The sequence below is a fragment of the Melanerpes formicivorus genome, unplaced genomic scaffold, assembly GCF_026170545.1.
Source record: "Melanerpes formicivorus ecotype bairdi unplaced genomic scaffold, bMelFor1.0.p_v2 SCAF_96, whole genome shotgun sequence".
Taxonomy (NCBI): domain Eukaryota; kingdom Metazoa; phylum Chordata; class Aves; order Piciformes; family Picidae; genus Melanerpes; species Melanerpes formicivorus.
This window is the reverse complement of record NW_027142448.1, coordinates 1,394,088-1,418,154: the sequence shown is the minus strand read 5'-3', so window position 1 is coordinate 1,418,154 and position 24,067 is coordinate 1,394,088. Positions and strand designations below refer to the sequence as shown.

Genomic DNA, 24,067 nt, shown 5'->3' with positions numbered 1-24,067 from the left:
GAAAAAGAACAGCTTCATCTTTATTAGATGCCCAGTTCCAGTCAGAGGAGAGATTGTGCCAGTACTGAAGATGTCAAGCCTCCATATAACTGGCTATATGGGGTCCTGGCTGACAGTGTGGTGGGTAGAGGAGTCTGCTCCAGCAGGGTCCTGGCACTGTGAGGGGCTGCTCAGATGATGCTTCTCAGGGAAATACAATGTTTTGTGAATCAGCTCTCTGACAGCAGAAACATCACTTCTTTCTAAGGGAAAGAGAGAAAGGCAGCTGTTAGGGATTCTCAACAAGCCCCCTTGCCCCAGGGTGTACCTGGAACTCCAGTTCCTAGCACATCACCTGCCTGTCTTTTTCCCTGTACATCCTTCACCTGCACTCACCAACACCCAGCTGCTGCAGGAGACTTCCAAACTCTGGGTCACGATCCAGGATCTTCAGGAGGTTGGTGGACTCCATTCTCTCCAGCTGCACATCCCAGTAGATGTAGATCTTCTGACTGAAGCTGACATAAACCAGGCAAGGGCTGTTGCTTCCTCCTTTGCATGCATAGAGACCTGCAGAAAGCAAAAGTGGGGAGAGCAACTTCCAAAAGACCAGACAAAGCAAATGGGTAAAGCAAAGCAGTGTGCAGCCAGAGGAGTGGCATGGATAGGGCTGGGATGTCTGAAGTCCCTTTGAAACAACTCCAGCAAGTGTCTCCCAACTGTTATTAATGCACAGGGTTTGGGGATTTGCAAGCTGCTGCTTGCAGGTTTGAGAGAGGGGACTGAGCAGAGGCAAGGCTCAGGCTGGCTTATGGGACCCCACCTGAGAACAGGTGAGAAGTCTGCAAAAGGGGAAGAAAAGAAACACAAGGAAATAACCAACAAACCCCTCACAGACAGTGCTAATAACCCACAAACCCCTCACACACAATGCTAATAACCAACAAACCCCTCACAGACAGTGCTAATAACCAACAAACCCCCCACAGACAATGCTAATAACCAACAAACCCCTCACAGACAGTGCTAATAACCCACAAACCCCTCACAGACAATGCTAATAACCCACAAACCCCTCACACACAATGCTAATAACCAACAAACCCCTCACAGACAATGCTAATAACCCACAAACCCCTCACACACAATGCTAATAACCCACAAACCCCTCACAGACAGTGCTAATAACCAACAAACCCCTCACAGACAGTGCTAATAACCAACAAACCCCTCACAGACAGTGCTAATAACCAACAAATCCCTCACAGACAGTGCTAATAACCAACAAACCCTCACTGACAATGCTAATAACCCACAAACCCCTCACAGACAGTGATAATAACCAACAAACCCCTCACAGACAGTGCTAATAACCCACAAACCCCTCACAGACAGTGATAATAGCCAACAAACCCCTCACAGGCAGTGCTAATAACCAACAAACCCCTCACACACAATGCTAATAACCCACAAACCCCTCACAGACAGTGCTAATAACCCAAAAACCCTTTATTAGAATGAACCTTTATTAGAATAAACCAAACCAGGTTGGAAGAGACCTTCAAGATCATCGTGTCCAACCCATCAACCAATCCAACACCACCTAAACAGCTAACCCATGGCACCAAGCACCCCAGCAAGTCTCCTCCTGAACACCTTCAATGACGGCGACTCCACCACCTCCCTGGGCAGCCCATTCCAATGGGCAATCACTCCTTCTGTATAGAACTTCTTCCTAACATCCAACCTGAACCTCCCCTGGCACAGCCTGAGACTGTGTCCTCTTGTTCTGGTGCTGGGTGCCTGGGAGAAGAGACCAACCTCTGCCTGTCTACAACCTCCCTTCAGGTAGTTGTTGAGAGCAATAAGGTCACCCCTGAGTCTCTTCTTCTCCAGGCTGAGCAACCCCAGCTCCCTCAGCCTCTCCTCACAGGGCTGTGTTCCAACCCCTCCCCAGCTTTGTTGCCCTTCTCTGGACACCTTCCAGCAAGTCAACCTCCTTCCTAAACTGAGGGGCCCAGAACTGGACACAGGACTCAAGGTGTGGCCTAACCAGTGCAGTGTACAGGGGCAGAATGACCTCCCTGCTCCTGCTGGCCACACTGTTCCTGATGCAGGCCAGGATGCCATTGGCCCTCTTGGCTGCCTGGGCACACTGCAGGCTCATGTTCAGCCTACCATCAACCAGCACCCCCAGGTCCCTCTCTGCCTGGCTGCTCTCAGCCACTCTGACCCCAGCCTGTAGCACTGCCTGGGGTTGCTGTGGCCAATGTGCAGAACACCTCACAGACAGTGCTAATAACCAACAAACCCCTCACAGACAGTGCTCAGCACCACAGCCTCTCATCCCTACCTTCCCCAGGTGCCACCAAAGGGAAAACTAGCTAAGCCCTCTGCAGTATGCACCCAGGGCTCCCTCTCCACTGCAGATGGAGAAAGGATCCCAGGTCCCCCAGAGGGAAGCAGTAGCTCTGACAGCACAAGGCTGTGAGGGCAGGCTTTGTGCTCAGGCTCCCACCTGCACAGAAGGCACTGACATTCTCGTCCGCCTGAAACCTGGCAACAGTGCGGCTGTGATCGATGATGTACGTCTGCCCGTCCCACGCGCAGGCGATCACCTCCTCGTGCCCGTTGCCCTGCAGGAACAGCCAGACTGCCAGTCAGCACAGACAGAACTGCCCCCACAGCCAGCCAACAAGCTTCCTGCTCGTTAGAGACACAGCACTAATATGCTGCACTGGTTTGAGCCTTAACTGGGAGTTAAGAGCTCAGATGGGGGCCAGGCTGAGAATGTCTCCCCGGCTCCCCCCTCCTCCCTCCCAACAGAGAGGGAGAAAAAAGGAAAGGGAAGGAGCAAATCCACCAAGCAGTCATTTGGAGTCAGCCTGGAAGTAGAGAGGTAAAGAGTTTTCTTTAAACACTATATATATATATAACAGGTAAGGTTCACAAGGGCAAGGAACAAGGATGGGTGGGAGGGGGACAAAGAAGAAGAATACAAAACCAGTCTCTCTCTGAAGAGGCACAGAGGCAGCAGGGAGAAGGGTCAGGCCCAACCACGTGGCAGAGGAGCAGGAGGGCAGCCACAGTAGCTCTCATCCAGGAGAGGCAGAAGCCAAAAAGGAGAGCTAATGACTCCAATGCCCTCCCTTTTATACCCTAGCTGGGCAGGGAGTGGGGAGTGGGACAGACTCAGCTTCCCAGGGGGAAAACACCCTGCAGGGAGGGCAAAGCACCCACAAGCCCTCTCCCCTGTTTTCAGAGTGGGTGTTAACCCACCACACATGCCAACAAGGTATCACTTTTGGGTGCCTTATCCAGACACCATACACTTTCCCAGCCTTCTTGCACTTGGAGACCATCTTCTCCATTGCAATCCTTAAGTACTGCAAGATCTTGCATACAATTAATGTGCAAGAAAGAGCAGCTGGGAGATGATAAAGTTTCTAGCAGGCTGCTGGGCTCACCAGGTTAAACAGGCAGACACACCTCACCCTCTCACAGATGGACAGACTGACATGGGTGCAGAATGCACTGGCAGTCAGAGCACTCTGTGTCATCCTGACATAATCCCACCCCTTTCCAGCTGAGTTGCTCTCTCTCTGCCCTTCCACACACACAAGGCCATGTTGATTCCCCTTTGTCTTTATCCCTCCCAGCTCCATTCAGACACTCACAGTAACATCCAGCTTCTCCAGGGCAAACAGCTGGTGATCAACCTGCACAGACCAGAGCAGCTTGTCTGCTCCCTCCATGAGTTTCAATGTCCCTGAAGTGGAAAACAAAACCACAAAATATTGTCTTGGAAGTATTAAAAGGCAGCAAGATGTTTGCAGGCTCTGGGCTCTGTGCTCCCTTCCACACCCAGGGTCTGCAGGCAGAGCAGCTGGGCCCACTGTAGGGGCTGTGGCTGGGGAGAATACAGAGCATAGAGTCTCACTCCTGGGAAGGACAACAGTCCATTGTCTTGTCATCAGGAGCTGCAAACCCAGAGAAATGACAACATCTCTGCTAGCTGGATTGTGCTGTAAGACAAAACCAAACCTGCCCAAAGCAGCTTCCCAAAGCATGTGAGAAGTTCTCACAGGAGACAGTGAGTAACTATAATCTTCTCACTGTATGCCACAGGTGATGGGATCTCAGGACAGGATGTTGACAGCTATCAGCTGGGAGCTGGCTGGATAATGTCACAGGCTTCTAATAGCAGCCTCATGGCTGCTCAAACCACATTGGACATTGGACACTTACCTCTTGTGCCACTTCTCTGTCATCCAGCAGTACTGAGATAGTAGTGGGGGAGGTGCATGTGTGTGTATGGCCATGAGAGACTGGAACATGAAGCTTCTCACAGTGCCCTCAGCCTTGTAAAGCTCATGAGTGAACAACAGTGAGGCAGGAAGCCTGGCCAGATGCAGAAGCTTCAGAGTTCAGACTCAAAGAGTAACTGGAAGTTCCCTGTCAGGACTGTCACTGGGCAGGCTGACAGCTGGCTCAAACAGGCCAGGCTGCCTGTCTGGGGAGAGAGCAGCGGAGCATTGCTGTGCATCTCCACACTGTCAGCTTTTTGGACAGAAACCTGCATTCAGCTCACTCAAGTGAGTCCTCTATCACTTCTCAGTCAGAGGCACAGCAGAGAACCTGCCTTCAAGTCTGTGTGAGGCCAGCACCTCCCTACAAATATCCAAGTTCCAGCATCCATTTCCTCTGCTGCTTCTGGAAGAAACCCAAGTCCTTCAAGCACAAGGACACACCCCTGCTGTGGCTGAGAGGCTCCTATCTACCATGAATGGCACTGCTGAACTGGCATCTCAGCCAGCTGTTCAACCACTGGGTAAACTGGCAACTTAGGAGCCAGCAGATCAGAGACCTGGTCTCACTCTCAAGCTTTTTGTAGGATTTTGGGCCAATGAGCTAACCTCTTTATTTCCTGGTTGCTCGCTGCAGCATGGCTTTAATACTTCACCCTCACAAGCCACAGGACCATGCAATAATTAGAGTCTGTAAAATATTTAGCAATCCACAGATGGGAAGAATGTACTAGGGAAGAAAGGCAGTTATTAGCAACAGGCAGGAAAGACAACTTCCTTGGGAAGAGCAAGTCTGTGCAGTGTCAGACCCAGCTCAGTAAGGAACAGAAAGACAGGCTGAGCTTTCATGTTCCACCATAGCTTCAGGTACAGGCACGTTATTACATGCCTGGTTGATGGGACACTTGCCCACAGTCACACCTGGGCTCCTGTCTTAGCTTTCATGTGTAAAATATGTGAGCAGCAGCAGTCTGAGTCAGAATCTCTTCCTTCAGATCCAGGAAGCATTTCTGAAGGCCAGCTCCCTCTTCTCTCAAAACCAAGTGCACTGAACCCCTGGTTTCCTACTTTGAACCCCTGGTTTCCTACTTTGAACTTGTGACAGACTGTTCTTGCAGGACAGTGGTAGCACTTACCATCCAGAGTACAAAGGGCAAAGAGACCTGAGCCACTCTCCCCACTGGAGCAGCCTGTGAGTGCAGAAGAGAATTAGAGTTGATGAGCACTGAGCATTTCTGCCACTTCTCCTGAAAAAAGTGAGATGCTGATCCATCCTGCTGAGTTCTGTGTCCTGCCCCCTCTTCTGCTGAGCCTTGACAACGCTTAGCAGGTGTCTGCAGATGCTTGCAACCAATTGTACTTCATGCTGACTTTCCTTTGTAGGGCACTGGCATCTCAAAGTCCAGTTTGCACTGATAGAGGCATGCTGGGTTCTGCTGGCTATTCCCAGGAGCCTCTCTGACCAGATAAGCACTTGCAGACCCATGGCAGTTCTGACTTCAGTGAACTGCTAGGGAGCCCTTGATTTAAGAGCACATTAGACATGTGCCTTCATGCTCATCTACACACTCAGCTCTGCCTTTCCTGGGCTATCTACAGCTATGAAGTGGCAAGCAGTATCCTCCCCAAAGCCTGTGTATCAGTTGCCTGCAGGATGGAAGTGACAAGTGTGAAAGTGAAATCTGAAGGGGAGAATCCTCTGACCACTGAGTGGCATTGACCCTTCAGGTCCCTCTCCTCCAGTTAAAAAAGACATGCCTGTTCAAGTGTTGACAGTGAGGTCACACTTGGTAGGGAGGACTGGAGATGGTTTCAACTAGGGCTGCACTTAATCTTTTCAGTGACAGTGAAGGAGTTAACACTGGCTCCCCGAGGTTTCCAGAGTAAGAGGCTGAGGGGAGACCTTCTTACTCTCTACGGCTCCCTGAAAGGAAGTTGGAGCCAGGTAGCACTTGGTCTCTTCTCCCTATAACAAGTGATAGAATGAGAGGAAATGGCTTCAAACTGCACCAGGGGCAGCTCAGGTTGGATACTGCAAGAAACTTCTTGACTGAAAGGGTTCTCAAAGACTGAACAGGCTATCCAGGGAGGTGGCTGAATCCCCACCCCTGCAGGTGTTCAAAAGAGGCAGAGATGTGGTGCTGAGGGGCATGGTTTAGCACCAGCCTTGGCAGAATGGGACTCAATGATCTTAAGTCTTTTCCCCCCCAAAATGACTCTGTGATTCTCCATCACTGCCACAGATCAGCTTAAAGCACAGAGTTTGCTGGCTGAGTGCTCTACTGCTCCTAGCTGACATTCACCTGGACAGGCCAGGGCCTGAAGACCTGCTGTGTCCCCCATACAAACTGCTCAATGTGGCACACTTCATTCACCTGGTTCATTAGTGACAGCACAGCAGCTGGAGGCTTTCCACAAGCATTCCTTCATCCCTTATTCCATGTGCCCTCATTTTTCACAGACACCTCTCATTAGATGCAGGGCTTTGGATGCAGAGAAAAAATTGGCTTCACACTCTTGTTGGCTATGTTTCTCATAGCAGCATCCAAGGTGCTGAAAACATGTCAGGCTTTGGAACTGGGGGAAAAGAGCATTCTGGGGAAGGGGAAGAGGAGGAGTTTCAGTGGAGTGTTCCTCTCCCCCAGCTCCAACTACTTTGGACAGCCTAAACTGCTCTTGGACAGCAGTGCAGGGGGTCATACCTGGACAGAGCAAATGCAGCTAGCTGCAGCCAGCTGCAGATGAGAAAGTGACCTGCACTGGGAATTTTCTGCCTTGTATTATGCCCAGACACTCCAAGGGGCAGTGAGAGCTGCTTATTCCCCATAGGCACCAAAATGGGGCTCAGCAGGTGCACCAGGCACAGGTCAAAGATAAAACAGTTACCCAAGGGAACCAGTGGCAAGGTGTAAGGAAAGTCTGGAGACAACAGCAGTTATGAGGAGCAAGCAGCTAGGGAGAGTTTACATAAACCAGCTGAACAGAATACACTGGGAAGAGAGTGGCACAAATGGAATGTGGAAATGCTGGGACTGCACAGGGAAAGCAGTAACAGGGTACAGCTGTGAAGTATCAGGAATCAAATGCTGAAAAGCACAAAAGCAAGAAAAATAAAGAGGTGGCAGTGGAAAAGAGACATCTGGGGAATAATGTGGTCCCCATCCACCAGAAGGGTCAGATGGAGGAACCTGGAAACTCCAGGCCTGGCAGCCTGACCTCAGTGCCAGGGAAAGTGATGGAGCAGATTATCCTGGGGGCAATAACTGCACACCTGAAGGATGGGCAAGGGCTCAGGTCCAGCCAACATGGATTTAGGAGGGGTAGGTCCTGCCTGACCAACCTGATCTCCTTCTATGCCCAGGTGACTGCCTGGTGGATGTGGGGCAGGCTGTGGATGTGGTCTGCCTGGACTTCAGCAAGGCCTTGGACACCATCCCCCACAGCAAACTGCTGGATAAGCTGTCAGCCCCTGGCTTGGGCAGCAGCACTCTGAGCTGGGTTAGGAACTGGCTGGAGGCTGAGCCCAGAGAGTGGTGGTGAATGGTGCCACAGCCAGCTGGCAGCCAGGCACCAGTGGTGTGTCCCAGGGATCAGTGCTGGGCCCCATCCTGTTCAATCTCTTCATTGATGATCTGGATGAGGGGATTGAGTCAGTCAGCAGCAAGTTTGCAGATGACACCAAGCTGGGAGCAGATGTTGGTCAGTTAGAGGACAGAAGGGCTCTGCAGAAGGACCTCGACCGACTGGACAGATGGGCAGAGGCCAACAGGATGGTATTCAACAAGTCCAAGTGCCAGGGGCTGCACTTTGGCCACAGCAACCCCAGGCAGAGCTACAGGCTGGGGTCAGAGGGGCTGAGAGCTGCCAAAGAGAGAGGGACCTGGGGGTGCTGATTGACAGCTGCCTGAACATGAGCCAGCAGTGTGCCCAGGTGGCCAAGAAGGCCAATGGCATCCTGGCCTGCATCAGGAACAGTGTGGCCAGCAGGAGCAGGGAAATCATTGTGCCCTGTACTCTGCATTGCTTAGGCCACACCTTGAGTCCTGTGTCCAGTTCTGGGCCCCTCAGTTTAAGAAGGACATTGAGAGACTTGAAGGTGTCCAGAGAAGGGCAACAAGGCTGGGGAGAGGCCTTGAGCACAGCCCTGTGAGGAGAGGCTGAGGGAGCTGGGGTTGCTTAGCCTGGAGAAGAGGAGGCTCAGGGGAGACCTCATTGCTCTCTACAACTACCTGAAGAGAGGTTGTAGCCAGGTGGGGGTTGGTCTCTTCTCCCAGGCAACCAGCACCAGAACAAGAGGACACAGTCTCAAGCTGTGCCAGGGGAAGTTTAGGCTGGAGGTGAGGAGAAAGTTCTTCTCAGAGAGAGCTGTTGGCCATTGGAATGTGCTGCCCAGGGAGGTGGTGGAGTCCCCATCCCTGGAGGTGTTCAAGAGGGGATTGGATGTGGCACTTGGTGCCATGGTCTAGTCATGAGGTCTGTGGTGACAGGCTGGACTGGATGAACTTTGAGGTCTCTTCCAACCTTGGTGATACTGTGAGACTGTGATAGGAAGAGGGCATAAGTGGCAGCCATGCAAAAGCAAAGATCAAAAACATCTGCAGGAGCAAGGCAGGAAAGTGGATGCTGCAGTCTCTGTTGTGCTAGGTGGAGAGTAAGAACTACCCAGGGAAGGACAAGGCTATAAAAACAGAATGCAAACAGAGTCAGAGAATAGTTTTGCTTGGGAAAACACTGTAAGAGTGTCCCCTTACTCTACCAAGCCTGGTGCCAAACCCTGGCTCTCAGCACCACAGCCCTGCGTCTGTGAAACACCTCCAGGGATGGGGATTCAACCACCTCCCTGGGGAGCCTACTCCAGTGGCTGAGAACCCTTCCAGTGAAGAAGTTTCTTCTAATGTCTAACCTAAATGTCCCCTGGCACAACTTGAGGCCATTTCCTCTCACCCTTAAATACCCAGCTGTCTTTCTTTTGGCACTAGCTAACAGAAGCTGAGTTCTCTCTGTTCTTGTAGCTGCCTTCCACTGGGTTTTTTCACTGTGATGCTGGACTGATGTATTGAAAAGCTGTGGGGCCAACTGCTGGGCCAGAGACCCCGAGGGCCTCATCTCTCACCTCGGCCAATGCTGCCAATCAGATGAGTGGAAACGTTCTTGTTGTGGATCCGTCCAGACGTCTGGTGCAGAACGACGTCCCGCACAGGAGCCTCGCTAGGCAGAGCACAGACACACGTCAGGGAGGTGCCAGGCAACAGGGGCTGGACCTGTGCCACCACAGCCTCAAGAGCAGTGTCCTTTGAAGCTCGACAAATCCAGAAGCTGATGGAGCTTGTGCATAGTTTAGCCCTTCAGTGGTAACAACAAAGGCATGCAGGCTAACCCAGATAGGATGTTTGCAAAGCAGAGCCAGAATGAGCAGAAAAGTGAGAGGAGCTCCAAAACCCAAACAAAGCTCAGTAAACCAAGCCATCCAATCAAGGAAAGAAAACAGACAATTTGTATAACTACTTGTGAGAGACTGAAAGTTTGTCTCTCTTGGTGTGACTAAACAAAGATAAAATCACTTGCTGCTTGCCCAGACAATTGCTGATATGTGTTGGGCAGAGCCGCTGGAAGGAAGGTGCAAAGACCAATCCTGGATGCAAATCAGCTTGGGATTGCATTGTGATAACACAGGACTACAACAATGGACCCACGGACCCAGCCATCACGCCTTCAGGGCAAGATAATCTCCACCCATCAAGTACCCTGGGCAGGGTGACACAATGGATTCACCACCTGTTTCCTGATGTGTAAGGAGTGTGGGGGCTTGTCTGGATGGAGACGGAGGAGGCGGAGGGCTCCCCCCACCTCCATCCAGAACCTTGCCCAAACACACAGCAATACACAGAAAGATTTCCAGGGGAACGATACCTGGACATTTACCTAAGGATGATTTCCTGGCTCCTGAATTCCTGAGGGACAATACTTGGACACATACCTAAGGACTAAAAACTGTATAAAAGACTGGAGCCACTACTGGCTATTGAGAAGAAAAACGGAGATGAAGGAAAACACAGGAGACGGAGCATGCCGCGGGGAAGGGAAAGCCGGGACAAGGCTGCTCCGGAGAAAAGACCTCATCTCTTCTCCAGCCAAAGCCTCAGCACCCTTTCTCTACAGACCCAGGCTGCCCAGAGGACTACAGCTCTTCTCCAGCCAAAGCCTCAGCACTGTTTCTCTACAGACCCAGGCTGCCCAGAGGACCACAGCTCTTCTCCAGACAGAGCCTCAGCACCCTTTCTCTACAGACCCAGGCTGCCCAGAGGGCCACAGCTCTTCTCCAGCCAAAGCCTCAGCACTGTTTCTCTACAGACCCAGGCTGCCCAGAGGACCACAGCTCTTCTCCAGACAAAGCCTCAGCACCCTTTCTCTACAGACCCAAGCTGCCCAGAGGACCACAGCTCTTCTCCAGCCAAAGCCTCAGCACCCTTTCTCTACAGACCCAGGCTGCCCAGAGGGCCACAGCTCTTCTCCAGCCAAAGCCTCAGCACTGTTTCTCTACAGACCCAGGCTGCCCAGAGGACCACAGCTCTTCTCCAGACAAAGCCTCAGCACCCTTTCTCTACAGACCCAGGCTGCCCAGAGGACCACAGCTCTTCTCCAGCCAGATCCTCAGCACCGTTCCTGTACCAACCCAACATCTCCTGCAGCATCTTTCCTCCCCAGACTCAAACTGTCTTGGGGGGGATGAGGGGTGTGGTAATATAACTCCTTTCCTCTTCTCTCTCTCTTCTCTCTCTCCCTCTCTATTTTCTCCCTCTCCCCTTCTTATGGCCACTTTATTTATGTAATCAATAGTCTAGCTGTTGATATTTTGGCCTCATTTGTGCCTCTCGTTTCACATCACAGGAATATTTAAGAGAACTGAGTCTCCGGACAGAGACACTACTGCCATGTAAGTCTGGCTGCTTTTCATTTGGGGTTGGACAGGTTGGTCAGAGATGATGCCTCACCTGGCTCTGGCTAGGAGGGTTCCATTTCACTAAGGTCTATGAGACATTAAGAAGCCTTGCCTAGCTCCCCTCTGGCACAGCTTTCTTATCTGCCTTAGAAGCTCACAGAACACCTCAGCTTCCCCACGAGGTCCCTCCAGAGACAAGGGCAATCTCCTCATGGCTCATCCCAGTCGCTCTGGTTGCAACTGACAACACTGACTGCAGAGCTCTCACAACATGACAGAAGGGTAGGGGCTGGAAGTGACCTCTGAAAATCATGGAGTCCAACCCCCTGGCTAGTGCTGCATCACCTGGAGTATCACAGTATCACCAAGGCTAAAGGTGCAGGTCCAGGTGGGTTTAGAAAGCCTTCAGAGACAGAGGCTCCGTAGTCTCTCTGGGTAGCCTGGTCCAGTGCTCCAGCAGGCTCCAAGTGAAGAATTCGTAAGGAAAACCTCCAGTTCCTTGAACTGGAAGAAATAAGTGAAGGAACCTGAAACATCACCATGGGCTTCAGACCAAGTGGGCTTGGCCCACCCTTTTAGTCTCTACTGTTCCCATCAGTAGATACATCACCACATTGCCTTACTGCTCTCCCTCTGGAGACCTAGGCCAGTCACTGCCCTGCCTTAACTCCCTCAGTGAGCTGCTTTTGCTGCTCTTATTGCCCAACCTAGTGAGAAGAGAATGGGGTACAGAGAAACCAGCAGCATTTGGGTTTGTGATAAACAGATGAAGAGTGTTCATAGAAGCTCAGGTGCAGCTGCACTTCAGTCATGCACTCCCAGCAGCAGAGCAGGTCACTGAAGCAAGGCCAGCAGCCAGCCACACCCCAGCTCTGCCCAGCAAGCTGCTGTGCTGGTGCCTGCCTGCAGCATCTTTGCTGTGTACTTCTGTCACATCTACTGTCACGTCTACCCCATGGAATAACGCTCTTCACCTGCTTGAAGCGGAGCTGTCTCTCCCCTCTGCTGCGGCCTGCTGCTCAGAGTCCCAGGTGCACAGCAGAATGGCATAACCACAGCCTGGCTGAGACACCATCAATTCTGGTGAGCCATCAGGGCCTGGGTTCACAGAGAGGCTGTCCACCTGTACTGGCAGAGAAAAACATGGATAGAGTTGAACTGAGAACTTTGTGAACACCTCAGCAAGGTTCTCTGTGCTCCTTGCCTCTAAACTTGCCTCTGGCATACCTTCTGAGGAAGCTGAGCATGAGCAGAACAAATTCAGCTCAAGGCCAAATATCCATGCCATAGTAAAAAGGCTGTTCCCCTACCAAAAGCCACTTAGCAACACTGGTATTTCACACTACTGCTCTCTAGCCAAGTGTTTCCCACACCAACCCACCAGCTGCTCCACACAGAATCACAGAACTGCTAAGGTGGGAAGAGACCTTTGAGATCAAGTCCAACCACTTGCCTAGAGCTCACAATCCCACTACTGCTACACTACTAAATTACACCAAACCATGGCACCAAGTATCACAGTATCATTCAGGGTTGGAAGGGACCACAAGGATCATCTAGTTCCAACCCCCCTGCCATGGGCAGGGACACCCCACACTACATCAGCCTGGCCACAGCCTCAGCCAGCCTGGCCTTAAACACCTCCAGGGACAGGGCCCCAACCACCTCCCTGCACAACCCATTCCAGGGCTTCACCACTCTCATGGGGAAGAACTTCCTCCTCACCTCCAGCCTCAATCTCCCCACCTCCAGCTTCACTCCATTCCCCCTAGTCCTATCACTCCCTGAGATCCTGAGCAGTCCCTCCCCAGCCTTCCTGTAGCCCACTTCAGATCCTGGAAGGCCACAATGAGGTCACCTGGGAGCCTTCTCTTCTCCAGACTGAACAGCCCCAACTCCTTCAGTCTGTCCTCACAGGAGAGGTGCTCCAGCCCTCTGCTCATCCTCCTGGCCCTTCTCTGGACACCTTCCAGCACCTCCAGATCCCTCTTGCAATAGGGGCTCCAGAACTGGAAGCAGTACTCCAGGTGGGGTCTCCCCAGAGCTGAGCAGAGGGGGAGAATCACCTCCCTTGCCCTGCTGGCCACACTTCTCCTGCTGCAGCCCAGGATCTGATTGGCTTTCTGGGCTGCAAGTGCACACTGAGAGCTCCTGTTGAGCTTCTCCTCCTCCAGCACCCCCAAGTCTCTCTCCTCTGGGCTGCTAAAAACCACATCCATGCATCTTTTAAATGCCTCCAAGGATAGTGACTCCTCCACTGCCTCCCTGGGCAGCCTGCTCCAATGCCTGGTAACACTTTCTGTGAAGAGTTTTTCTCCAGTATCCAACCTGAACCTCCCTTGGCAAAACCTGAGGCCATTTCCTCTTGTCCTGTCGCTTGTTGCATGTGAGAAAGACCAACTCCCACCTCACTCCAACCGCCTCTGAGGTGGCTGTAGAGCAATGAAGGCTCCCCTCAGCCTCCTCTTCTACAAATGAAACCACCCCAGTTCCCTCAGGCATTCCTCACAGGACTTGTGTTCAAGGCCCTTCACCAGCTTAGCTGCTCTTCCTTAGACACATTCCAGCACCTCCACGTCCCTCTTGTGCTGAGGGGCCCAAAGCTGAACACAGTACTTGAGGTGTGGCCTCAGCAGTGCCAAGCAGAGGGGACCATCACATTCCAGCACCTGCTGGCCACCTTATTCCTGATACAAGCCAGGGTGCCACTGGCCTTCTTGGCCATCTGAGCACACTGCTGGCTCATATTCCTCCAGCTGTCAGTCAGCACCCTCACATCCTTCTCTAATGAGCAGCTCTCCATCTGCTCTTGCCCAAGCCTGTGGTGTTGCACTAGGCTCTTGTGAGCCAAGTGCAGCACTCAGCACTTGACCTGGTTGAATTTCATACAGTTAGCCTCAGCCCAACTATCCAGCCTCTCCAGATCTCTCTGCAGGGCCTTCCTGCTCTCCAGCAGACTGACACACTCACCTGACTTGGTGTCATCTGCAAACTCACTGAGGGTGCATTCAATTCCCTCATCCACATCATTGACAAAGATGCTAAAGAGAACAGACCCCAGTACTGAGCCCTGCAGAACACCACCTGGAACTGGCTGCCAACTGGATTTGACTCTCTGGGCCTGGCACTCACCCAACAGAGTGTGCACCCATCCAAGCCATGAGCAGTCAGCTTCTTCAGGAGGATGATGTGGGAAACTGTGTTGAAGCCCTTACTAAAGTCAGCAGAGAACACTGACAGCCTTTCTCTCATCCACCACCAGGCCTTGTCATAGAAGGAGATCACACTGGTCAAACAAGATTTGCCTTTCATAAACCCATGCTGCTGGGCTCAATCTTCTTGTCCCATGTGTGACACATGATGCCACTCATGATGATCTCCTGCATGACTTTCTGTGGGCTGGCTAACAGGCCTGTGGTTCCCCAGATCCTCCTTCTGGCCCTTCCTGTGGATGGGTGTCACATTTGCTAACCTCCAGTCCACAGGGACCTCACCAGTTATCCAGGACTGCTTAAAAATGATGGAGAGTGGCTTGCTGAGCTCTTCTGCCAGCTCCTTTAGCACCCTTGAGTGGATCTTGTCCAGTCCCACAGACTTGTGTGCATCTACATGGCACAGCAGGTTGCAAACCATTTCTCCTTGCAGCATGGGGGCCTCATTCCCTTTCTCTTCCTGTCTACCAGCTGAGGGGGCTGGGTACCCAGAGAACAACTACTCTTACTACTAAAGACTGAGACAAAGGCAGCATTGAGTGGCTCAACCTTCTCCTCATCCTTTGTCACTGTGTTTCCTCTTGTGTCCATCAAGGATGGAAATTCTCCTTAGCTCTCCTTCTGCTGCTGCTGTATTTACAGAAACATTTGTTTATTGCCTTTCACAGCAGTGTCCAGGTTAAACTTGAACTGGGCTTTGGCTCTTCTCATTTTCTCCCCACAGTGTCACACCAGACCTTTATAGTCCACCTGAGTAGCCCAACCCCTCTTCCACAGGCCACAAGCTCTCTTTTTAGTCCTGAGCTCCACCCAAAGCTCTCTATTCAACCACACAGGTCTCCTTCCTTGCCAGCCTGGCTTTGGAGACACGGGGATGGCCTGTCCCTTTAAGACTTCCTCCTGAAGAAGTTCCCAGCCCTGTTTGACTCCTTTGCCCTGCAGGACAGCCTCCCAAGGCATTCTGTCCATCCACCTCCTGGACATGGCAAAATCTGCCCCTGTGGAAGTCCAAGGCAGCTGTTCTGCTACCCCCTCCTTGCTCCCTTGAGAACTGAAAGCTCTATCATTCTGTGGTCACTACTGCCAAGATGCCCTCCAGCCACTACATCCCCAACAAGCCCTTCCCTGTCAACAAGCAGCACATCCAGCAGGGCTTTCTCCACAGCTGGCTCCACCACCAGATGTGTTAACAAGTTACTTCCCACACATTCAAGGAACCACTGGCATGGTTGTCTCTCTGCAGTACTGTATTCCCAGGAGACATCTGGGAAGTTGAAAGCCCCCACACCATTAGAAGAGTGTGAAACCTCTCACAGCTGCTTGTAGAGTGCTTCACCAGCCTCATCATCCTGACTGGGTGGCCTGTACCACTTCCAACATGACAGTGGCTGTGTTCACAGGACTGAGATTTTGTGCTTCCTCCCTTGGTGAGACACTTGACAGCTGCATGCCAGTCGTGCTGCAAACAGCCAGTTTCCTTACCTGCCCTTCCAGCAGCCACTTCTTGAGGAGGAGCAGCTGCCCAGAGACATGGTCAGCACTCTCCGAGGAGTCCTCCCAGCGGAAGGCACGTACCACCCTGTCTGTGTAACCCACCACCAGCTCACACTTCCCATCTCCATCTGCAGGGAATAGAAGGAGACAGGCAGGCTGTCTTACAGTCTTCTAACCCCAGGCCCCCCAGCACTCAGCAATTACTGCACTGGTTTCCATCAGGCAGCATCCCTTAGGATCCCAGTCCTGGAGTAAGAGCTTGCACTTCAGCACAATTCCTGAAGCTCTTGCTTCTCTCCTCCAAGGCCTGGCTGTGATTTGTTAGAGCACCTGTTTCAGCAAGGCAGTAACTTCCTTCTGAGCCCCATATGCTTTCCCTCCACCCCCCTGCCGCCTCCTCCCCACCAACGCCCTCAGACTGTGCCCCCGCAGCAGCTCACCGATGTCACTGATCAGCATGACCTTGGTGTTGGCAGGGATGTGCTGCTTGAACACCGGCTTCTGCTCCTCTGTCACGGCCAGCTCAGGGTGGCCTGAGGCATCTGGGTGTTTTGAAGCTGGAGAAGTCAGGTCAAACAGATGAAACCAGCCTTCTGCACTCACTGCCACCACGAGATTCTGAGAGGGGAGAGGAAAACCTTTTCATCTTGCCTCTTGTAGAACCTGCAGAAGCTGTCACACAGCAGGCTGCAGGAAGGGGGGAGGGATAGGTCCACCAAGATCACTAACTGCTACAGAGGTCACAGCAGCAGGGGTTTGGCCAGCACTGAAACCACTCAGGTACTGCAGGGTCCAAACTTCTTGTCTACACCTGCCACACCAGGATATCAAGCTGAGAGGTGCATGCAATCCTCCACCAACATGTGGCGTCCTCAGTGCTCACTTCAGCTCTGCTGCTCACTGCAGCACACAACAGCCACAGCAGGCAGATAAATTACATGTTTATGCAAGGTAATTAAATTAGAAGCACATGCTAAATGTGACAGCTACATTTCACCCAGCAAAACCAACCAGCTGAACTCTGGGACGTTTGGATTCAGTGGTCCTGGCTTTAAACCCTAGAAACAGCAATCCAGCAGAAGGTGTCAGATCAGGCCCCATGGAATCTGCTTGGACTTCCAGACTGTTCTGTGTCTCAGGCACGCTTAGATGACCTCCAATGCACACAGCCAAGTGGCAGAAGGGCCATGACCCACAGCAGGGACCAGCACAGAGCAGGACAAAAGCCAATGAGGAGGAAAAGGAGCAACCCTCCAACCACCAAAACCTTGTGGTACTCACACAAGGGGACACAGAATTCAACAGTGCTGTCTGAAGGTAAGGTGAATTTCCTTGCTCCCTAGAACCTGTGTACAGCTCACAGAAAGACAGAGGTTATACCTAAAGAGAGTAAGGTTTTAAAACACTAGTACTGAAACCCTGTGAGCAAAAGCAGACCCTGGAGAGGAAGCACCTGCAAACTATCCTCCACGCTCATGATGTGACCCTAGTTCCCTGAACACCTCTTACCAGTCTGACAGAAACAGCTGGGCAGAGTTGGGCTGCTCTTACCTTTCCTCTATTACATATATCTCCCACACCAACACATGTGAGCTGCAAGAAAAAGGAAGGCCACTGATGAGAGAAGGCAATCCAAACCAGGACTTTGGGACAAGCTTCTGCTCTGTCCCCTCCCCCCTCACAAACTCTCTCTTGACCTCTGCAAAGCCTTCTCAAGGTCAAAGCAAACAGATGCAGGAATGGAACCACATCAGCTGAACAACTGCCCAGAGCCCTGGGGACAAACTCCACAGAGCAAAGGAACAGGACCCAGGTGGGATAGAATCCCAGCTCCTCTGCTTGTTCAGCACTTAGCTCAGCACTTCCAGCCCCTGGGTGCAGCTGTGGGCAAAGGCAGGGTCTTGCAAAACTACAGGCAAGGAATTAGAACCAGTTCTGGCTGCCATTCCCCTCTAGCCTATGGCCTGCTGCACAGTGGTTAAGAATAGCTGGCTGCACACAGCCCCTAAGGCCCAACCCTTAAACAAGGCTCTTAGAAACTGACCATTCCTTGGCAAGATCGCACAGCCCAGGGTTTGCTGTCATCGTTCTTGTAAACATAGAGCTTCCCACTGGTGTCTCCCACCACCAGCTCATTCAGCTGTGAGAGAGAACAGGGCCAGTGAGAAGGAATTCACAACTCCAGGAACAGTATTCCCACACAGCAGTAATTACAGAACCAGGCTGGGGGAAGAAGCAGCAAAGCAAAACACAAAGAGACAGCCTAACATCAGTGATGTCTGGGGAAAAACAAATGCCCTAACTCCACTCTCTCACACAAACAAGCTGGGGAGCAGGGCCTTCAAGTAACATATTGTCATTCCATCATCAGTAAATGTGCAGATGACACCAAGCTGGGGGCAGGAGTTGATCTGCTGGAGGGTAGAGAGGCTCTGCAGAGGGACCTGGACAGGCTGGACAGATGGGCAGAGGCCAAGGGCAGGAGATTGAACACATCCAAGTGCCAGGTTCTGCACATTGGCCACAGCAACCCCAGGCAGTGCTACAGGCTGGGGTCAGAGTGGCTGAGAGCAGCCAGGCAGAGAGGGACCTGGGGGTGCTGGTCGATGGTAGGCTGAACATGAGCCTGCAGTGTGCCCAGGCAGCCAAGAAGGCCAATGGCATCCTGGCCTGCATCAGGAAGAGTGTGGCCAGCAGGAGCAGGGAGGTCATTCTGCCCCTGTACACTGCACTGGTTAGGCCACACCTTGAGTCCTGTGTCCAGTTCTGGGCCCCTCAGTTTAGGAAGGAGGTTGACTTGCTGGAAGGTGTCCAGAGAAGGGCAACAAAGCTGGGGAGGGGTTTGGAGCACAGCCCTGTGAGGAGAGGCTGAGGGAGCTGGGGTTGCTTAGCCTGGAGAAGAGGAGGCTCAGGGGTGACCTTATTGCTCTCTACAACTACCTGCAGGGAGGTTGTAGACAGGTGGGGGTTGGTCTCTTCTCCCAGGCACCCAGCACCAGAACAAGAGGACACAGTCTCAGGCTGCGCCAGGGGAGGTTTAGGCTGGAACTTAGGAAGAAATTCTTCCCAGCAAGAAAGACTGCCCATTGGAATGTGCTGCCCAGGGAAGTGGTGGAGTCACCATCCCTGGAGGTATTTAGGAGGAGGCTGGATGGGGTGCTTGGTGCCATGGGTTAGTTGATTAAATGGTGTTGGGTGATAGGCTGGACACAATCTCCTCGAAGGTCTCTTCCAACCTGGTCTGGTCTGGTCTGGTCTATTCTATTCTATTCTATTCACTGCTTCTCTAGACATTCCTTCAGAGCTGTGTCACTGGCTGTTTGAACATAGAATCACAGAATCAATAAGGTTGGAAAAGACCTCAGAGATCATCAAGTCCAACCTATCACCCAACACCTCATGACTAAACCATGGCACCAAGTGCCACATCCAATCCCCTCTTGAACACCTCCAGGGACGGTGTCTCCACCACCTCCCTGGGCAGCACATCCCATCCTGCTCTAATCCCCATCACCTCCTTTTCCATCTTTCAATCCAGACTGACTTGTTCTTTCCTGAATCAGCAACAGGGAAAATGCACTCCTCCAAAAAGATGCTTCAAGAACTCTTACATCAGATTTATACTGGCCACTCAATCTGGCTGATGAAACAGAGAAAGCCTTTCAGAATTATGGTTATTATTTTAAAGGGGACTCAGAAAGCTCATCAGCCACCCCTGCTGATGATGAGCCTGTTCCCCTGCTGATGATGAGCCTGTTCCCCTGCTGATGATGAGCCTGTTCCCCTGCTGATGAGCCTGGTGCTATTATCTCTTCTTCTGTATCTCTGTGGACTGAAATTGTGTACATTTTGGAACTTCTGGGGAAAATCTACTGCCTTGCCAGCCTTGATGCTTTTCAGAATAGCCAGGCAGAGCTATCATAAAATTTGACTGCTGAGGAGAGAAAGAATCACAGACAGAATCACAGGATGGTAGGGGTGGGAAGGGGCCTCTGAAGATCATCTAGTCCAAAACCCTTGCTAGGGCAGCATCTTCCATGTGTGTTTGGAGACCTGACAGAGATTTGAGACTGCACCACCCCTCTGGGCTGCCTGTTCCAGTGCTCTGCCACCCTCAAAGTAAGGAAATTATCCCTGATGTTATGTGGGTGGCACCTCCAGGTCGTGCCCCTTGTCCTGTGACTTGACTCCACTGAGAAGAGCCTGGCTCCATCCTCCTGATGCTCACCCTTTACATACTGAAGCATTAAGTTTCAGTCTCCTTCAGGCTAAAGCACCCCAGCTCTATCAGCCTTTCCCTGTAAGGTTCCAATCCCCTCAGCATCTTAGTGGCTCTCTGCCAGACTCTCTCCAGTAGTTCCTTGTCCTTCTTGAACTGGGGAGCCCAGAACCTATTCAGCTGAGGCCTCACCAGCTCAGATGAAAAGGGACACACCTGGTTTAGCTAACATATACACACATAGGTGACAGACAAATCTAACCTACCAGAATTAACCATCTGACAAGCCAACAGCAACGTTCCTGAGGCACATGCACCCATCATATGAGTCAAGAGGCACTGTTTGTGCCCCAGGAATCCATTTCCCCACACCTCTACTTCTCCACCACCACAGAAGAATGCTCCTCGAGACCAGAAATTAGCCTTCCCACTAGCTGTCCATCACCCAGGGCCCATGCATTAGCGGCACGTTTAATGGTGATGGAAGTACTGGCTAGCTACCATCCAGAATCACTGAAACGTTCGGTTTGCACGGGATTTCTGAGGGCCATCCGAGTGACAGAGAGAAGCTGCAGAGGGACATGGTTCAGCGCCAGACTTGGGAGAGTTCTGTGGTTCTAGATCCAAGCTGTCTCCAGCGTTGTGAGAGCACCCACCGGGCTCCCAGTCTCCTACGGAACGGAAGCCCTACCCGCTCTGGTGCTTCCCCCCTCCCCCCTTCCAGCTCCTTCCCTGCAGCCTGACACTGGTGCCACTGCCTATCTCCGAGAGGGGCTGCGGGAGCTCCCCAGCTGATGGAGCTCCCCAGGCTGATGGAGCCCCCCAGGCTGATGGAGCTCCCCAGGCTGATGGAGCCCCCCAGGCTGATGGAGCTCCCCAGGCTGATTGGAGCTCCCCAGGCTGATGGAGCTCCCCAGGCTGATGGAGCCCCCCAGGCTGATGGAGCCCCCCAGGCTGATTGGAGCTCCCCAGGCTGATGGAGCCCCCCAGGCTGATGGACAGGGCGGCACCCCAAGCAGCACCGGCTCCAGCCACATAGCCAAGCTGGGCCCAGTCCTCCGACCGCGGGAACACCGCCACCCGAGCCCCGCCGCCACCGGCTCGCCCGAGCCCCGCGGCGGAACACGGCCCGCTCCGGGATCACCGCCTCCCCGCCGGGCCCGCGCCGCCCTCCGCAGCCAGCCCCCGCCGCCGGACCGTGTCGTTGTCGGCGTCCCCCAGGCAGATGGCGTGCGGAAAGAGGCTGCCACCGAAGTCCAGCGCTACGCACTGCACATAGCTGACCGACCGCATAGCCCCGCCGCCCGCAGAGGCGGAAGCGCTGCCGCCGGCCGCCCGGCGAGCCGCCAGCCTGCGGGGCCGGCGCTACGGGTGCAGCCCGGCGGCGGCGTCACGCGCGGGGGAGGCGGGGCCGCGGCTCCCGGCAGCCCCTGCAGAGGAGCGCCCGCACCGCGCCTGCGCCCCGCACCTCCCCCTGCGCCCCGCTCCGCTCCGCACCTCCCCCTGCGCCCAGCGGGAGGGCTGCAGCGTACAAGGGGCCCGCTCCCACCCAGCCGCCGGGCCCAGCCCCGGCCTCACGCTCCGGCCCTGGAAGCATGCCCTGTGCGCTGGCACCGCGGGCAGCCCGGCCTGGGGCCGCTTCTGTCACCCCCCTCCTCCGCAAAGAGGACTGCTGGGCGGACGCGAGGACACGGTCATCTGCCCGACAGCACCGAGCAGGGTGGCGGCCCTGGCGGAGGGCGGGCTATTCCCACTTTCAGACCCAACAGCAAAGCAGGCCTTTTCAGCCAGCTCAAGGACAGGATGTGTGGCAGGCAGGATGAAGCCTTTCACGAACTGAGACAGATGAATGCACTTCATAAAGTCAGCTTTATTTGAAGCATTTTCCTGGGAGGACATAAGGAAGAGGTGGGAGGTGCAGCTCCCATGCATGACCTGACTTACAAACCCCAGTGTGCCATTGCCAGCTGACAGCTACACCCCTTTTTGAAGGCAGCATAGAAGCTCCTTTGCTCTACCTGCACAGGGCATGGTTTCTGTCCTTAGTAGATCTACATTCTTACCATTCCTTTTGTGCAATAAAAATGAGGGCAAAAATTGGTCATTGCTTACACTTAACACACCCACCGTAGATCACAGAGCATTGAATTCCTAATCCCCCTTTTTGCTTTCAAAAAGCATGTTGAAGAACTGTCATACCTGTGGGAGAGTTTGAGATGCTTGTTCAGTTAGAGATGGATATCATTAGGACATGGCCCTCTGCTTGCTTTCATAGCAACAGGAGTCTCAACCACAGAAGCTCGGATTTCCAGCAATTCTCAACAAGTTATTTCCATGCTGGGAAAGAACAACTCTGCTTGGCACTCCTGCTCCCCTTAGCTACTGTCTGAAAATCCCCTCGTCACTTCAGCTGACATTCTCCACACTTTTTCCATCAGCCATCCATAAGATTCCCTTCAGAGGTACTTGCTTTGGTGGAAGACTGTAAGAGTTTTCCCCCAGAGAGGGCCAGCACTCTTGAGTACTCATGGAAAGTACCTGCAGGACATGGCAATGCTGCAGCCTTGCTAAGAAAAATGACTTGATTAGATGTGATAACCCATCAAGCACTTTATCCTACCTCTTCTCCTACCCCTCCTCCCCATCCCACTGAAGCCTATGGCATTGCCTCACCCTGCAGGGAGCAGGGCAGTTGACAGCTTAAGCTAGCTCCAACCTAGCAACTTCTCTTGGGCCTGAGGGGAGGGTAGCACATCAAGCAAGCCTTCCCACTTTGAAGACAGTTCCATTAATACAGCTGCCAGGCCCAAGCTGGCACAGGTACTGGCACCTTCCCAACCCTTAAGACCCTCCTAAGTGCTTATATACAGTCCTGCTGTCTCAGCAAAGGAGACCAGGAATTCAAACTAACATTTTGGACATCATTCATGTTAAAACACAGGTAACTGCAATAGTCACACAATTCCAGCCCCTCCTGTGCCATGCAAAGACACCTCTCACTACAACAATTCCACTTCTGTATCTGAAAGGAACAGATTATATACCTTCTCCCTGCAGAGCTGACAGAAGCATCCCTGTTGCCAGAGGGTCTCAGAACAGGGCAGTGGAGATGCTGGTGTAAAACAGGATGAAGAGAGACAGTGGGTTCGAGCACTACATTCAGTGCCTGCTGACAAGCAAAACACCCACCCCTACAAAACCCCAAAGCACCCCCACACCCAAACAAGACACAATGTGTTGCAGAAAGAAGCAGAAGATGAAGTAAAAGCTTTCTTGCAGAGATGGGGACAAGCAGATGTTAGAATCACTCAGCAGTCTGTAGTTCAGTAGGCTGTAGAAGGATGTGTGATGTGTTAAACCATTATAACCTTCCCCTCAAAGCCACTTTCAGGGGTAAGTACATTATTTTTGCAGCGTGGAAGGTGAAGAGGAAGGTTGCTACATGAACAGAAAATCAACCATGCATAAGCTACAACCTGTTTTTTTGCATGATGTTCAGCAGTGTGTTTCCCCCCCCCCTTAACCATGGGTAAATGACCAATTACTGTGGAGCTCTCTGTGGACAGAAAACCACTCTGATTTCTGGAGCTGGCACACAGCTACATGGATGAGAACACACCAAGTCACCACAGGGAAGGTATCACAGTATCACTTAGGTTGGAAAGGACCTCGAGGATCATTGAGTCCAACCTATCAACACAGACCCCATGCCTAGACCATGGCACCAAGTGCCACATCCAATCTCCCCTTGAACGCCTCCAGGGTCGATGACTCAACCACCTCCCTGGGCAGCACATTCCAATGACGAATGACTCGCTCGGTGAAGAACTTCCTCCTCACCTCGAGTCTAAACCTCCCCTGGCGCAGCTTGAGACTGTGTCCCCTTGTTCTGGTTGCCTGGGTCTCTTAATTCTGT

The 24,067-nt window shown here is 52.6% G+C and overlaps 1 protein-coding gene across 1 annotated transcript; it reads right to left on the bottom strand.

Moving 5' to 3' along the window:
- Positions 1 to 21,540, bottom strand: ITFG2 (integrin alpha FG-GAP repeat containing 2). Its single transcript, XM_068166075.1, has 12 exons — positions 21,349 to 21,540; positions 17,977 to 18,072; positions 17,484 to 17,525; positions 16,373 to 16,550; positions 15,921 to 16,060; positions 12,201 to 12,349; positions 9,400 to 9,494; positions 5,423 to 5,476; positions 3,657 to 3,748; positions 2,498 to 2,615; positions 376 to 549; positions 1 to 242 (listed from the first exon to the last, which is right to left on the bottom strand). Exons 1-12 carry the CDS (start codon positions 21,442 to 21,444, stop codon positions 94 to 96), a joined length of 1,383 nt encoding a protein of 460 aa, XP_068022176.1. The 5' UTR covers positions 21,445 to 21,540; the 3' UTR covers positions 1 to 93.
- Positions 21,541 to 24,067: the final 2,527 nt, after the last annotated feature.

Bases quoted from the DNA above. Each gene is read 5' to 3' on its own strand.
- ITFG2 (XM_068166075.1), bottom strand. From the start codon at position 21,444: ATGCGGTCGGTCAGCTATGTGCAGTGCGTAGCGCTGGACTTCGGTGGC. The intron at 16,551-17,483 runs GTAAGAGCAGCC...CTCCCCTCTCAG, and splicing joins ATATATGTAATAGAGGAAAG to AATCTCGTGGTGGCAGTGAG. The intron at 2,616-3,656 runs GTGAGTGTCTGA...CTGTTCCTGCAG, and splicing joins TGGAGAAGCTGGATGTTACT to GGCAACGGGCACGAGGAGGT.